At 39.7% G+C, this 15,710-nt stretch overlaps 2 protein-coding genes across 3 annotated transcripts; both read right to left on the reverse strand.

The window, feature by feature from the left end:
* Window positions 1–1,420: 1,420 nt before the first annotated feature.
* Window positions 1,421–11,070, reverse strand: LOC134744056 (protein penguin). 2 transcript variants are annotated; one of them, XM_063677718.1, is made up of 9 exons: window positions 11,052–11,070; window positions 8,784–9,310; window positions 7,858–8,263; window positions 7,206–7,333; window positions 5,297–5,462; window positions 4,401–4,577; window positions 3,564–3,795; window positions 2,329–2,516; window positions 1,421–1,611 (listed from the first exon to the last, which is right to left on the reverse strand). In XM_063677718.1, exons 2-9 carry the CDS (start codon window positions 9,308–9,310, stop codon window positions 1,435–1,437), a joined length of 2,001 nt encoding a protein of 666 aa, XP_063533788.1. In that variant the 5' UTR covers window positions 11,052–11,070; the 3' UTR covers window positions 1,421–1,434. The 2 variants fall into 2 exon arrangements, with proteins under 2 accessions (XP_063533788.1, XP_063533787.1); XM_063677717.1 differs by lacking the exon at window positions 11,052–11,070 and adding an exon at window positions 9,391–9,551.
* Window positions 11,071–12,142: 1,072 nt separating this feature from the next.
* LOC134744057 (uncharacterized) lies at window positions 12,143–13,875 on the reverse strand. The gene is made up of 4 exons (XM_063677719.1): window positions 13,700–13,875; window positions 13,200–13,360; window positions 12,427–12,672; window positions 12,143–12,243 (listed from the first exon to the last, which is right to left on the reverse strand). The coding sequence occupies exons 1-4, from the start codon at window positions 13,832–13,834 to the stop codon at window positions 12,237–12,239; spliced, it is 549 nt and encodes a 182-aa protein (XP_063533789.1). The 5' UTR covers window positions 13,835–13,875; the 3' UTR covers window positions 12,143–12,236.
* Between the last annotated feature and the right edge of the window lie 1,835 nt (window positions 13,876–15,710).

Raw genomic sequence — 15,710 nt, forward strand, 5'->3', positions numbered from 1 at the left:
TCGAAATTATAATAAGTAGGATTATATTATAAACTATTTGACACAACCTCTAATTTTCAACAAAGTTATGGTTGATATAATAAAGATAAAAAAATATGGTGAACTTGGAGTACTTAGTAAATTCATGTGATATACCCCTTTTAACGCCAAATAAAAACGTCAATCACACGCCAACATCATGGGCGCAAGTGCATGATCGTTACTTTGACAGTGTACACTATAACACTTACAAGCGTTTTTAGCGCTGTGTGCTTTACTCACTACTTTAGACGTTATAACATTCAAAGGGTTAAGAGTCCCCGGCAAGCTCGGTTCTCCATACAAACGTAGTTACGCTCTCATTTTAAAACGACTAGCTAGATTGCTCTGAAACTTTGTACTTCTAACAGGATAATGTATATCTAGGTCTGTTTATGTAGCTTCAGATACCATAAAAAAAATAGTAGTTTCATTACAACACGTAGTTTTAAAAGGAGAACGAAACTCCGTTTGTATGGGAAGGTGAAATTCGGCCGAGCTTGCCGGCGACTCTTAATAATCAATGTCATTTCTATTAACTCTTAGAGTACAACCACAGAATAACTAATAGTACTACCGTACAGAAAATTCACTCCTTCACAAAAGCCAGATTTAGGTATAAAATTATACCTACACTCGCCGCCTGCAAGCAAAATTAAATTTAATTAAAAAATTAAAATTATTTATTTGGTAGCATACAATGTTTCGGTAATTGGGCTAGTATCTCTTTTTAAGTATTGTAAATACTTGTATTAAGAGAATACCGCTCTTTCACTATAGATAAGTTAAAATTGAAACTTATAACCGCGCACGAACCGTGAATCTTCTTTGCGCGCCGCAGTTTTATGACCGAGCTGCGAGTGTCGGCACGGGGTTGTCACTTTACAAGTTTTTGTACCTATACCTACTGATTTATTATTTTTAAGATAAATATGTGGGAATCACAAACGTTGATTCTGTAAAAATAAAAATTTTAGCCGGAGATAGTATGTCTGATTCTCACGGAAGTAGGTATGCCACAGAAGTACTTATTCCTTTGAAAATATGTCGGTCAATATAGTCCGGAATTTAAAAAATATGTTTTTTCTGCTTCCTTGTTCTTCCGTTTATTCAGACATCCGTAAACAGAACATTATCTTTTATACAGTTTAGATCGCGATTTAGGTTTCGAAGCCATTGCGTATTTTCAATTTTGCGCGAGCGCCACGTGACACGACTATCGTGCGAGCCGAGCGGCAGCCCACTGACATACACCTGCCCGGGCGGTGCGCCGGCCAAATATACCTAAACTGCGCAGTGACACCCCCCTGGTACAACTACACTAAATTTTATGTGAAATATATATGGCCATATATATCAATGTGCAAACTTAGTGTGTTTAGACTAAAATAAAACAATTAGATAAACCAGACTTATTTATTTACTCTGAACATTCTGTAACAGCAGCTTGGCTCCTTCTGTCTTCTGTTTCTTCAAAAGTTCCACGTGTGGCTTGAGTGTCTTCTTGATCTTGCTGGCTACTTCTGGCCGGTTGCTCTCGATCAGCTTCAAGAGGAAGAAGCAGCCGCGGTTGGTGGGCAACCACACTTTGATCTGGAATATTGTGTACCTATGTTAGTAAAAACACGACAAAATAAAAAGGGGGAATCTAGTTTAAGAGTCAATTCAAGAACCATTTTGACAAACATTTTCGATAATACGACATGTGGCAAAAATTAAAAAACCCCAACGCAATGAAACGGATGAACCGATTTTGATAAAATATATATAAAAACCAGCGCTAGAAAACATGCTTTCAAATAAGAAAAGGCATCTAAATCGGTTTTCCCGTCTAAGAGCTCCGGTGCCACAGACATATATAGCTATCCATGCCGTAATTGGCAACGGCGACCCTAGCTAATTACGAGCGTGAGCTCTGACATGGCTGGTAAAGCCGAACTTATTTTTAAAACTATCGCTGTAAAGCTGACCAGAAACATTGTAAGTGTAATTATAGGAGGGTTTCGGCCGGGACTACGTATTATCAAGTTCAATGAGACGAGCGTCTTCAAAGTTCTTTACGCTCATCTTAACACGAGAACGCCATTCTGGCCGCTGAGAAGCATACTCCTCCCATTTGTCAGGTGGTATACCGCAGGCAGTTAGGCGACGTTTAAGCATGTCCTTGTAACGTAGGTGCTGCCACAGACATACACAGCACAGCGGTCAGCACCCCTCTTTTCTGCGTCGGGTATTCAAAAAAAACGACAGCAATTCGCTTTTGGCCAGACGGATTCTGGACAAACTGCCAACTCATAGTGGTATACTAACTGTATCTTCATTAAGCCGGCCGCACACCGCCTCCCCCAATGAACCGCCATCCTTGGCCTGGTCCAGCGCGGCCAGCTTCTTCAAGCACATGTGCATGCCGGCGTCCTCTATGGCCAGTCCGGCGCCGACGGCCCAGTCCGGGCGGCAGATCACGTCCGCCAGCCCTGATACGATGTCTTCCTTGGATTCTGAAAATAAAGAGTAGTTTAGGACACCATTCCACACACTGGACCTGATTCCAGATTCGAATAACGACACACAAAACAAGCTTATAAACCCGATAAAACACTTCACCCACCTATAAAACTACACACCACATAAACATTTCCACCAGATTGTCCGAGCACATACGTAGTATGAAGAACAGGGATAGCCGGGGCTCTGCGGTGACGGAACACGTATTGGATTCGGATTCGACTCACTATATACGTTTCGATAAGGTAACCGTGCTGGCGAAAGAAAAGTTTGTGATTCAGCGAAAAGTACGGGAGGCTATCGAAATTAGTCGTCATCCGAATTTTAACCGTGATTGTGGTTGGTCAGTGCCTCCGAGCTGGAAAACCGTTTTGGGTACTACGTCGGTGGACAGTGTGGACGAACCATTAGCGAATGACGTAGTGAGTGTTGTGTGCAACCCATCATTTGACAATAATGCCGTAAACGAGGGTAGTTTCTCGCCCCCCCTGCCGCCACCGGCGCCCGCGCCGAGTCATCGGGCGCGGAGGGCTGCGGCCCGCAGTCTGCGCCGGTCCGTCACCGTCGACGCAAGCTCCTGATGACACTCCTCGGTACGGAGTGAAACATGTCGAGCGTTTTTCGACTTAAAATACGTGAGTGACCCGTTATTAATATATTTAATATAAAACTACACATCTATTTCACATCGTAAGAACGCAATGTCCCGTAGCGTACTCTAGCTCAGAATAAAAGGGCTAGATAGAAGAACGCAATGTTAGCGCGATGTAGCATTTCCGCCAGCGAGGCAGCGCCATCTAGGGATATATTAAGAAACTAATCCTCACCTATTGAAAGCACAGGCACAGCTAACAGCATTATAGTCTTCTCGCTGACCCAGAACTTTGGATCAGAACCGATATCTTTTACAAGCGCCAGGCAAGATGACTTCCCGTAACTCTGCGACACGTATGGCGAAGGCGGCATCTTTCTTGAGATTTAACCGTCATTAGAGAAGCGCCATCTAGAAATAAATTACGGAACTAATCCACAAAACTCACCTATGGAAAGCACAGCCACAGCTAACAGCATTATAGTCTTCTCGCTGACCCAGAACTCGGGATCGGAACCAATGTCTTTCACAAGCGCCGGCAAGATGGCTTCGCGTAACTCCGCGACACGAATGGCGGCGTCTTTCTTGGATGTGCCGCTCTGGAAACCTTCTTCGAGGAACTTGATCAGGCTCGGGTGGAACGCGCCCGGGTCCTTGGGCTTCACTAGCCAGTGGAGCGTCTGCAAGCAAACGTTACTATATTTTTTCCTGGTTGCACCATGAAAAGGAACTCTGGACAGAGTGGCCCCTATTGTCGCAGGCACCGGTTTTTACGAAAACGCCAGCCATCTAACCCAGAGCAGAAAATGGGTTGGGTTGGGTTAGACGGGTGTCATCTCGAAAATCTAGTCTTGTTACTAAAAGGAGTTGATAAATTTAAATTGATATTTCCCATATAAAATCTAATAATCTGAATCTGGGAACAGCATTATAACTAGTTATTACTCGTTTCACGCTTTGCCTTTCGTTATGATTTTTTTTATACAAACACATTTTTACAAAGTATTGTGTTACCTGAGTGGTTCTTGAAAAATGAGGGTCTAGGCTCACTACGGGCTTCTGAACCAGCAAATTGTATTAAGTTCTTACGCTCAGACTTCTCTCGTTCAAAAAGCAAATACTTTCCGCTTTAAATACCTACACATTAATACAATGGACCGATCTTCAACGCGCAGGTCATTGACCGCACGCACTAAACAACGCTAGGGTTGCCTACGCTTAGAAATTATTTTGCAACATAAAAAGCGAAGGTAAAAACTGTTTTTTTTTTAAATGGAAAACTTACCATGTTTCCCCAATGGTCCTTCGCCAACTCGTGAATATGGGGCTCCAGGGCTGACACTATAGCCTTCCGCACCAGAACCGTGTCGTCCACGGCATCAAAGATGGTCAGCAGCAGACGGTAGCCAGTTTTGTGCTTGGCTAGGGCCATGGCGTGCTCTTTCACCACTTTCAGTATAGTCTGTAAGGGACAACAAATCAAAGGTTAGTTTTTAGGGTTCCGTACCCAAAGGGTAAAAACGGGACCCTATTACTAAGACTCCGCTGTCCGTCTGTCACCAGGCTGTATCTTATGAACCGTGATAGCTAGACAGTTGAAATTTTCACAGATGATGTATTAATGTTGCCGCTATAATAACAAATACTAAAAACAGAATAATATAAATATTTAAGTGGGGCTTCTATACAACAAACGTGATTTTTTTTGCTGTTTTTATCCGTAATGGTACGGGACCCTTCGTGCGCGAGTCCGACTCGCACTTGGCCGGTTTTATTATCCTACTAAGTTTTCATCGTTAGTAAAATACGTAGCCTATGTCACTTTCGCCAAAAAGACGAATCGATTGACACATTATACATTAAATCAACTCAGTAGATTGATTGTTAATTTTGATATACAGAAAAGTTCGCTAAATTTTATTCTATGGAAAGTTTCATAGTTGTTTACTATGAAACTTTCCATACAATAAAATTTAGCGAACTCTTTAACAATGACAAACAGTTAGGTGCAACCGAGCCTTAGACTGCTAAAATTATAACCTTTCCTATTAACAAAAGGGCCTACTGAAAAAAAGAAACATTTACTCTACTAATATGTTATACTGTTCTTTTCCATTATGCGTTCTATTGGTTTATAGGTTTAAACAATAATGTATGTGTTAAAATTTTGTATTTTGCTACCTTTTTGTCCTTGTTGGAGCCCTGCCATACACAGATGCTGGCGGTATTGGCGCCGGGCAGGGAGTTACTGAGCGGCACTATGAGAGGCGCGAGTGTTGTCACGAGCTCCGTTCGTTCCTCGTCGCTGCATACACGGATGTAGTCATAGAGCACGGAGTGGAGTAATCTGTGGAAAGAATATACTGTACATAGACCATTTATTGGCATTTATAGATGCAAGCCATCGCGTAAGGATTCTTTTAGTATTAATTTGAGCATTCAATCTACTTTCGACTTTAAAATTTGAGTGACCCGTTTAATTTTTTTTCAAGTTTACAAAAAAACATTGTACTGATTTTAGGGCCCCTGTAAATAATACAATTGATAGATAAGAAACATTACTTTCCACCATGCAGATTCTTGTTCAAGATCTTTTTTTTTCTGTTATGGTGTTTGTAAGTTTATATATACAATGGGAAAAAGAGCGAGGTACTTGTTTTCAAAGCAGGAAGAAAATCTTACAAAACAATACCCCCTGTGACCTTGGGAGGGGAACTTCTCAAGGTCACTAAAACGTTCAAATACCTTGGTCACTGGGTTACCGAGGACCTCAAGGATGACCTCGACATAGAGAGGGAGCGTAGAGCGTTGGCCGTGCGCGGAAATATGCTAGCGCAGGTTTGCTAGGTGTAATAAAGACGTGAAAAAGACACTGTTTAAGGCATTCTGCCAATCTTTTTATACCTGCAGCCTGTGGGCCGGCTATACGCAGCGAGCGTACAATGCTCTACGAATACAGTACAATAACGTTTTCAGGATGCTGATGGGACTGCCGCGTCACTGTAGTGCGTCCGGAATGTTCGCGGAGGAGCACACGGACGACTTTTGCGATTATACGCAACAGATCGGCGTCACTTATGCGGAGACTGTGTGGCAGTAACAATAGTATCCTGAAAACGTTGGCAGGTAAGATAGATGCACCATTACTCAAACACTGGAACAGTCTACACGTGGCCGCAACAGATGTTGAGAAATGGTGCATCTAGATTGCCTAGATTTTATTCTAGCTGTTATTGTATTTTATTTTATAATTTATGTGTGTGTTTTGTGAATTGTAATTGCATGTCACTAACCTTATTTCATTCTAAGTTTTGTTGTATTTACTAACACTATATGGATCAAAATGATTCGAATTAAATAAATAATTGAATTGATTTGAATTGTGTGTCATTCTGTCAAATAAATTATTTATCTATCTATCTTATCTATCTTCTGAATGTTGGCCTTACAGGACTGCAGTATGGCTGTCTTCATCTCTGGACTGTCCTTGTATGTACCGCTGAGGGTATGCACCCTATCCTTCGTATGAAATACTTACTCTCCATCATGCAGATTCTTGTTCAAGATCTTCTGAATGTTGGCTTGGCAGGACTGCAGTATCGCTATCTTCATCTCTGGACTGTCCTTGTATGTGCCGCTGAGGGTATGCACCCTATCCTTCGTATGAAATACTTACTCTCCGTCATGCAGATTCTTGTTCAAGATCTTCTGAATGTTGGCCTGGCAGGACTGCAGTATGGCTGTCTTCATCTTTGGACTGTCCTTGTATGTACTGCTGAGGGTATGCACCCTATCCTTCGTATGAAATACTTACTCTCCGTCATGCAGATTCTTGTTTAAGATCTTCTGAATGTTGGCTTGGCAGGACTGCAGTATGGCTGTCTTCATCTTTGGACTGTCCTTGTATGTGCCGCTGAGGGTATGCACCCTATCCTTCGTATGAAATACTTACTCTCCGTCATGCAGATTCTTGTTTAAGATCTTCTGAATGTTGGCTTGGCAGGACTGCAGTATGGCTGTCTTCATCTTTGGACTGTCCTTGTATGTGCCGCTGAGGGTATGCACCCTATCCTTCGTATGAAATACTTACTCTCCGTCATGCAGATTCTTGTTCAGGATCTTCTGAATGTTGGCTTGGCAGGACTGCAGTATGGCTGTCTTCATCTCCGGACTGTCCTTGTATGTGTCGCAGAGAGTATGCACCTTGTTATCCTTCGTCTGAAATTAATGTATACAAAATGTAAATAACTAGTCGGACCAAGCTAACTCTGCATGGTATTTACAATGACATGTGGTACCCAGATACCAGATAGTTGCTTGTGTGTAATTACTTCCCAAAATAAAGAGTAGGTGTTGGTCATGAATACAATTTTATACCACAATTTTACAGCAATATAGCTAACCTTTTTAAATACATTTATTAAAAAAAAGTGCTCGCCATTTTGCACTCTTGTTTTACATGCCGGCCCAAAAATACATTTTCATTCTCTGCATCTAATGAATATAGGACAGGTTTAAAAATATTTATTCTTATAAAAGACATACAAGTCACTTACACGAGAACAGAGTTATAAATAAAAGTAATCTATTTACGGTAGCGTAGAAGTCGCTCGAGAGGTACACGCTCACGCAACATTTTCTTTTTTTAAGGTGGGTTGTGGTTTAAAATGTATTGTGATAATATTGTTAACTTAAGACAAAAAAGACCAAAAAAGTATGAAGAGTAAAATTAGCAAACTTACATTTTTATATATATCACCGTAAAACTCCTGCTGCATATGTTCCTTTTCCTTCTTAGTTGCAAACTCACCATAAGCATAGTCCAACACAGGCGCACTAATGATATGCGTAGCCAGCGAGACAATATGTCCAAAGAATTTATTGATAACTTTATGGCGAATACTATCTGATCCATATTTCAGTATTCTTTTCACGGCATGTTGACCGTACTTCGACTGTACCATGGGCACCATGAGATCAAGGAGTTCTTCAGTTATTTCATTTCTGATGTCTTCTTCGCTGTGCTTCAGAAGTACTTGGATGACTCGGGTGAGGTCGTGCGTGAGAGCTATGGCTTTGTATTGGCCTTTGAGAAGCGTGTGAAGCTCCTTACAGGCGCTTAAGCGGAAGTCTGGCTTTACTACTTTCCTAGAAAGTGATATTACTAATTAAAATATTGTATTTTTTATGGTTACAAATGGCAGCCATTTATACATATAAATCTAATAATAAATACCTCAATGATCAAAGATCTAACAGTGAATATTAAATTTGGGCTATAATAAAATACTAAATTGAGGTTTAAACAGACTTACCTTAATTTAGTATTTAATTATTAATAATAAAGCGTTCTATATGACATTAAAGCTCTCCAAGGGGCCTCTATGTGTTGGATATATGTCCTCACGCAAGCCTATCAAAAGACCGGGATTTATAGGCTCGTGATATCCAACGAGATACAAATAATAATAAAATACTAAATGACTACCAATATTCCAATATCCAATATTTATCGGATAATTATCAAAGTCTATAATTATCTGGATAATTTTGAACCCTGAATATTGAGTGTTAAAACAATGTATGGTCTGAATCTCTAAAAAATTCCTGTAAGACTCAAACATTAACATATCCCCCAAAATTAACCCATTTAAAATACACTACTGACCTCTGAATCTGGGCAGCAAGCAGCTTAGCCTTGTTTGCAATCTCAAACACTTCAGCAGAAGTCTTAGCCTTACGTCTCACCAGACGAAGCTGTTTCTTCTCCTTCTTCATCTCCGACCATTTTGGCTTCTCACCGTTGTTCTGATCTTTGCCAAACTTATTGCTTGCTTCTTTGGCGAAATTACCCTTGCCTTTGCCAAATTTATTGAATTTATCACCTGGCTTTCCTTTTTTGAAATCTTTCTTAGGCCCCTTGAAATCTTTCTTAGGTCCAGTCTTGAAATCTTTCTTAGGTCCAGTCTTGAAATCTTTCTTAAGTCCAGTCTTGAAATCTTTCTTAGGAGAATTCTTCAAGTCTTTCTTCGACGCGTCTTTTAAATTCTTTTTCGCTTCTGCATTTTTTGGTTTCTTTATCTTTTTTTCAGAAATTTCAGACTTATTTTCCTTCACATCTTCTGTGATCTGTACTTTTTTCTTTTTGGGGGAAGGAGTGTCGCCTTCCCCGATTTTTCTTTTCGTTTTCTGCATCTGAAATAAGTTTGTTTATTAATATTTTGAGGTTAAATATTACCTATAGGTTGTGTCTGCGTGTTATTTATTGAACTTACCTCGTATATGTTAAAGTATTCTATATCCCAACAAATTTAGTGTCTTTATTCCCAGAGCTTAGTAATAACAGCAGAACCTGTTAATAAAGACCAATAAAAAGCACAAAATCACATGTGGAAATTATCAAAGATCGTCAATCCGTCAAGAACTTAAGAAGTGTTAACTGTCAATGTCAAAAGTGAATTAGTGAAGTAGTGAAGTATGCCAAGTATGGAAACAAATAATCGATTACTCGATCGGAGTTGCTTGTCAACCGCCATCTTTGTGATATCGAGTCGTGATTAATTTTTAGGGTTCCGTACCCAAAGGGTAAAAACGGGACCGTATTACTAAGACTCCGCTGTCCGTCTGTCCGTCTGTCCGTCCGTATGTCCGTCTGTCAGTCTGTCTGTCTGTCACCAGGCTGTATCTCATTAACCGTTATAGCTAGAGAGTTGAAATTTTCACAGATGATGTATTTCTGTTGCCGCTATAACAACAAATACTAAAAAATATGGAACCCTTGGTGCGCGAGTCCGACTCGCACTTGGCCGATTTTTTGTTTTTGCTCGTTGTTTCAACTAACGTTGATAGCCTATTATGCAGTAAAATAATGTGGAAGTGTGCGGGTAAGTGGCGGGGTGGTGGCGGGTAATAAAGAATTAATCTAGATACGAGTTTATCCACCGTTCTGGCGTCAACGCCAAGTAGCTCCACGTGGCCCTTGTATAGTCCTGCTATCGCTTTAAAAGAGCTAATAACCGTACACTGTCTTGTACTAAGTTGGTCAAGCAAATCTTGTCAGTAAATGGAAACAAAAAAACTACACTCATCCCCTTCTTCTAGGCGCCAGCACCAGTGCAAGACAAAGACAGCATGACTCTCCGTCTACGCCCGAAATGAGACAGTCCCTTGTCAAACTATAACCGTACAATATTCGTCTATATTATAATATAGACGAATATTATATTATTATTACGAATATTATATATCCTTATACCTTGACACTGGCTAAATTGTCCCAATGGACTGAAGCCATTTAAGTTTAAAAACTGAACTGAACGTGACTGAACTGATTTCTCGATCGTTCTTATATTAATTTATATTATTTTTATTTTTATTTATTTATTTATCCATTCACACCTTGAGATAGATTGGTGGTTAAGAAAAGAAGAAAACTATTTTTTTTCTGGTTATTATTAGTAGTAAGCAAACCCGATTATTTCTGTTAATATAAATCGATTATTTCTATTTCAAACACCGATTATTATTTAATCGGCTTCATCAGTATTATTTAAGGGTTCCATGAGTGCATGACCTGTAGCCGGCAGCACAGAAGCCCCCTATTCATTGTCAAGTTTATATTTATAGATTTAAGCCACTAGATAGCAGACCCTACTATGAGAAATAGAGCCAGTGAAGTGTAGGGGGCAGCACCTGCTTATAACTTATAATAGAAGCGTGAATTGTTTTCACTTTCGATTCGTCACGACTCACGAGAATATGGCAGACCCTCCAACACGCACGGACTCTATAGTCAGCTAAGTATATTCAAAACGTAGTGATTATATTCTCTTTGAGTATATCGATTCCTCATCCATCGTTGAGGTGTTTGCCTATCTATAGGAAGAATAAAATAACTTATATTTTTCAATGGCACTGTATTTCAGGATCCAAATACCTTCGGATATCGGACACACCGTAAACTTTTTGCGTCCTCTCGTTATAATTTAGAGCTTCACATATTCTGCACATTTGCGAGGACATAGTTCCGAAGTACCCATGCTCATTAACGACTTTAAAATGATTCCTCCAAGTGTGATAAGAAAGCAATTTAGTAGCGTTTTTGCTGATAGCATCAATTTCCAACGCTAAATGTTCGGGCGTCTTAAAATTGTCTATATGTAGAAAAGAATTAGGGGGCAATAGTCTTTCGCAATCTTCTAAGAACGGACCAACGAAGACTGGTATCGCGCCTTTGCCGTAGGCGTGATGAAAACTCTTTTCTGTTAGATATTGTCGGCATTTTGAGTTTTCCATGACTATGTAGAACAAGTATCTTGACAAGATTTTGCAATCGGAGTGGAAATATCCTGGGCACCTGAAAAAAATAGTTACCTAGTTAGGCTATTTACTACATTTTATTATTGACAACCAGAGGCCCTACCGCGAAAAACGAAAATCGAAATTTCTGTTATACCTATCTATCCTTTCGCCGGTCACTTTCTTCTATCCTGCTTCTGAGGCCCGGCACCCACTATCAGCAAGGCACGGCATGGCTCGGTAGCCTCGGCATGCCTAATAAGGATGTCTTGGCAGTCATCGGGTTGCTTCGGCAGCATAAGGTGTATCTAAAGACGCCTAGGCAGTCGTCGGGATGCTGAAGCAGTCTTCGGGAAGGTACGGCAGTCTTTCGCTGTCAAAGCAACCCGAAGACTACCAAGGCGTCCTTAGGCATACCGAATATGATAAAACTATTACTTATTCTGTGCCGAGGCTACCGAGTTGTGCCGTGTCTTACCAATGGTGGGCGCCGGGCCTAAGGACAGGAAAAAATATGTAAAAAGAAAAGATGACATTTAATAAATATCGATTCTCGTACCCTTTTCTCTGGTACTCATCCTTCGCACATCCTCCATAAATATCGATTTTCATATGTTTCTTCAGTGTCATCAAGAAACGCATGCGAGCCGCTAAGCAGTTTGAAATCAGAATAGTAGCCAAGACATCCCTTCGTTTGTCCTTCCAAAAAGGGACAAGTTCTTTCAATATCGTATTTGTTGAATTATGGTCGATGTTTTCCAATCTTAAATTGTGAGTCTTCGGATGTAACAGAGGTACAGTACGTCCATAAGGAATTGGTACATCAGAATCTGTTCTAAAAAAAGATTCGTGTTATATATATATTTGTTAAAAACTTACTTGTTAAAACTTGTTAAAAACTGTTAAATCTGGTGAGCAACAGCATGTAACCCTTTTATCTCGCACAAAGAGCCAATGTAATAAGTTCAAGTCTCCTTGACGACTAGTATTCGCAGAAATGGTAGATAATTTACCTGTATGTCATGGACCAATTGAAAATATTAGACAACTCCTTGAAACTGGGAGGCTTTTTTGACAAAGAAAAAGTGTTTCTTGGAGACTCGTCTACCCAAAATATCCATAACTGATGTAGATTACGACTTGCCACTTTAGGTATAAGCCCTTTCTGTATATGTATCACAACAGCATCTGCGGATGAGATATTTGTATCTCCTGAAAATTGGCAGTTGGATACGCTGCATCCGTATAAAGGGTTATTGCTGCAATCAAAGAAATTTAATATAAGTAGGATGTTAAACAACAATAACATTCAATATCGAATGTCTTTTTTTGAAACAGAAGTTAACGATCAGACTAACTAATCGCATGGCATAAGCAATTTACTGAACACCTGCAACACCAGAGGATGGAGTTGCGTTGCCGGCCTGTGCGACGCAGGAAGTTTCTGGAGAAACGCACAGTTGAGGACTGCCAAACATCTAAGTGGTGAAGATGGAAATGTTTTCGCGTAGAGAGGCGGAAAGAAGCGGCAGGGATTAATACGAACAATTCCTCAAAGCACTCCCCGTTACACATGCAATAGAAAAGTAAGTCTAATAGTGTAGGATAGCACATAGCACCCACGGTGTATTTCATGTGTCTATGGTCTATTAGTATTGGATGAGACTACGCGTCAAAAGTATCTACCCTTCCTCTAAAGCTCTACAAAAAGATAAACAATTAGAGATAGGTACCTGGGTAGGAACCTAGGAATTAAGTAGGTATTTGGTTCTCTTAGATAACTTACTCGTGTTCAATAAATCCACCAATGTGTCTACGCTTTAGCCATTCCCAATGCTCCCATATGAGAACATTAAAGACGCCATGCAAGCTTTTATTCCATGCGATATTATCAAGTTTAATCCCATGTTTAAATAAATATGTTCCCAAATTAGATGTCGTCCATTCCTGTTGAACAAACAGAGATTGCTTTTGTTTAGAAAGTTTATATTTACATATGTAAGGCAGGCAGACGATAGGTAAATACCTACTATTATTTTATGGTTTTCATCAGCAGTTTCAACTTATTTAATATCCAAGAAAATTCAAAAGGAAATGCGTGAAAAGAGTATCAAGAGTGATTTGCTCAGCTATAAGTACAGCTGTGATTGTTGAGCCATTTAGGGTTCTAGCTAAATTGGACATTCCATAGTGTTAAGTATTGAACAACCAATTTAGTTAGGACCCTAAATGGCTCACCAATCGCGGGCCGTGATGGTACATTACCTTTCGTTACTAGACCGTTACCTTTCGAACTTCAAAAAAGTTTTTGACGATAATCTGATATTCCTCCGTATTATAATTTGTCACTGGTACTGGTACTAGCTGACTTTTTGTAGTATGTGGCCAACTACGTGCATTTAATACGAACATTACGGTCATAGTTGAAATGAACAGTAAATATTGGGTCAGTGAGGAATTATGAAAAATTCTAAAACTAAAAACCATTATTGTTGTTACATTTGTAGCACTTTGGAATTTTTAAAGTAAATCATATAAAAGTTTCACATTTATGTGAGTAAAATGTTTAGTTATTAAACTTAGTAATTCGTAATATTCATAATTTGATGAGTAAATAAAGTTTAGGATACTGAAACACTTCAGTAATGTCAAATTTTGGCTGTCAATTTAATGTTTTCTAGCTGACCCGAGTTCCTAATATTTGGGATTCTGTTTTTAAAAAGAAGGTAGAGGCAGTCTAAGCTGACTTTGCACTGACTTGAACAGAACAACGTAAATGTATTGGCGCGGGCGAAAGGTACGATAACTAAATTATATCATTCAGATATCATTCTGATGTCTGTGTAAGTACGTTTGAATGGGGAATGGATGAAAATATTAAAAGTGCCTGATTATCTTTCTGGTGATAGGAATAACCATTTCTAGTCACAGAAAAAAGTTACAGATTTTTCGGGTGCGTCATACATTTTATAAAAATAAAAACATTTTGTTTCACCGCGCGTCCGGGCCTATCCGGCTGTTAAGACATTTTCAAAGTATTAAAAAGTTAAGGCTGCTTGAATCTGTGGTAGGTAATGACATTGACAGTTGATTGACAGCCTGTCATTTTTCCCGCAGAATTCAAACCCTTTTGTGATCTCATCTGAACTGCTTTCTTTAATTTATGTGCGACTTATTACGACTTATTACTTTGGCCTGATCTCATTGCAAATGCCATGCAGAGTTAACGGACGATATCAGCCTGTCAGTTAGAACAAACATTTGACAGTTCCGAACAAATGACAGACCGATATCGTCAGGCCAACTGATTGTCAGTGGGTCCCTTTAGCTCGGTCCGATCCGAATCTATCTGCTTTGAAGGCGTCCGCTGGCGCGGGTGAACGGAGCGTGCGCGCGCACGCGGGTGCCATTCTGCCGTGCTAACAACATATGCAGTAATCGCAGTTGAAGCATAACGTTTCAATTGTTTATCTTGTTATCTTTGAATAAGTTCTTTATTTAAACGATGTTTTTCATGCAAGTACTACACATACGATAAGCAGGGCAGCATTGTAGATTGTAGGTAAAACCCGTCGCACGCGTCCGCGCCAGATTTGCTCCTACTATTTTCACCCGCTCATTCGCTCCGTGCACCTTGCACCGCGTAAGCTAGACGCCTGAAACTGGACGTTCTGTCTTATGCCATTGCCATTCCATTGAGTATAAGTACATGCTTTCAATATTATAGTTGCGTTTACCTTTCTCGACTCATAGAAGTCTTCGACAATATTTCGATGTTGCACACTGTAATTTATAACTGGCTTCACTAATGGAAGACTTTTAGTAGAACCAATTTCGTCACGAGCATATGAAACTAAAAGTACAGTCACAATTACACACAACAAAAATGATTTACCAAGTTTGGCATTACGAGAAAAACTTTTAAACACCATTGTTACACTTGTATTTTACTTATTACTTATATTTTATTCTTTTTATAGTGAATTGGCATTGTATTTTATTTGTTACTATTCCGGACCTTATCTTATCTGAATGGTGCTGATAAAGTGGCAACGTTCTTCGTGATATATCGAACGCACTGATTCAGATAAGGAGCGCTAGGTAAGCGTTTATTGTAGATAGGGTTTAGGTATAAGTAGCCTGTTAATGTATGAATAAATCAGTTTTAAGATTGCCTGAAAAAGGGTCTTATTTCTCCGATCACCATTATGTAAAATGCGTGCATTGATAAAACACGTTTATGAATACTAATTAAGCACACAACCAACGGACCATAACTTCGATACCGTATAATTAA

Source organism: Cydia strobilella, chromosome 9 (assembly GCF_947568885.1).
Source record: "Cydia strobilella chromosome 9, ilCydStro3.1, whole genome shotgun sequence".
Classification (NCBI taxonomy): domain Eukaryota; kingdom Metazoa; phylum Arthropoda; class Insecta; order Lepidoptera; family Tortricidae; genus Cydia; species Cydia strobilella.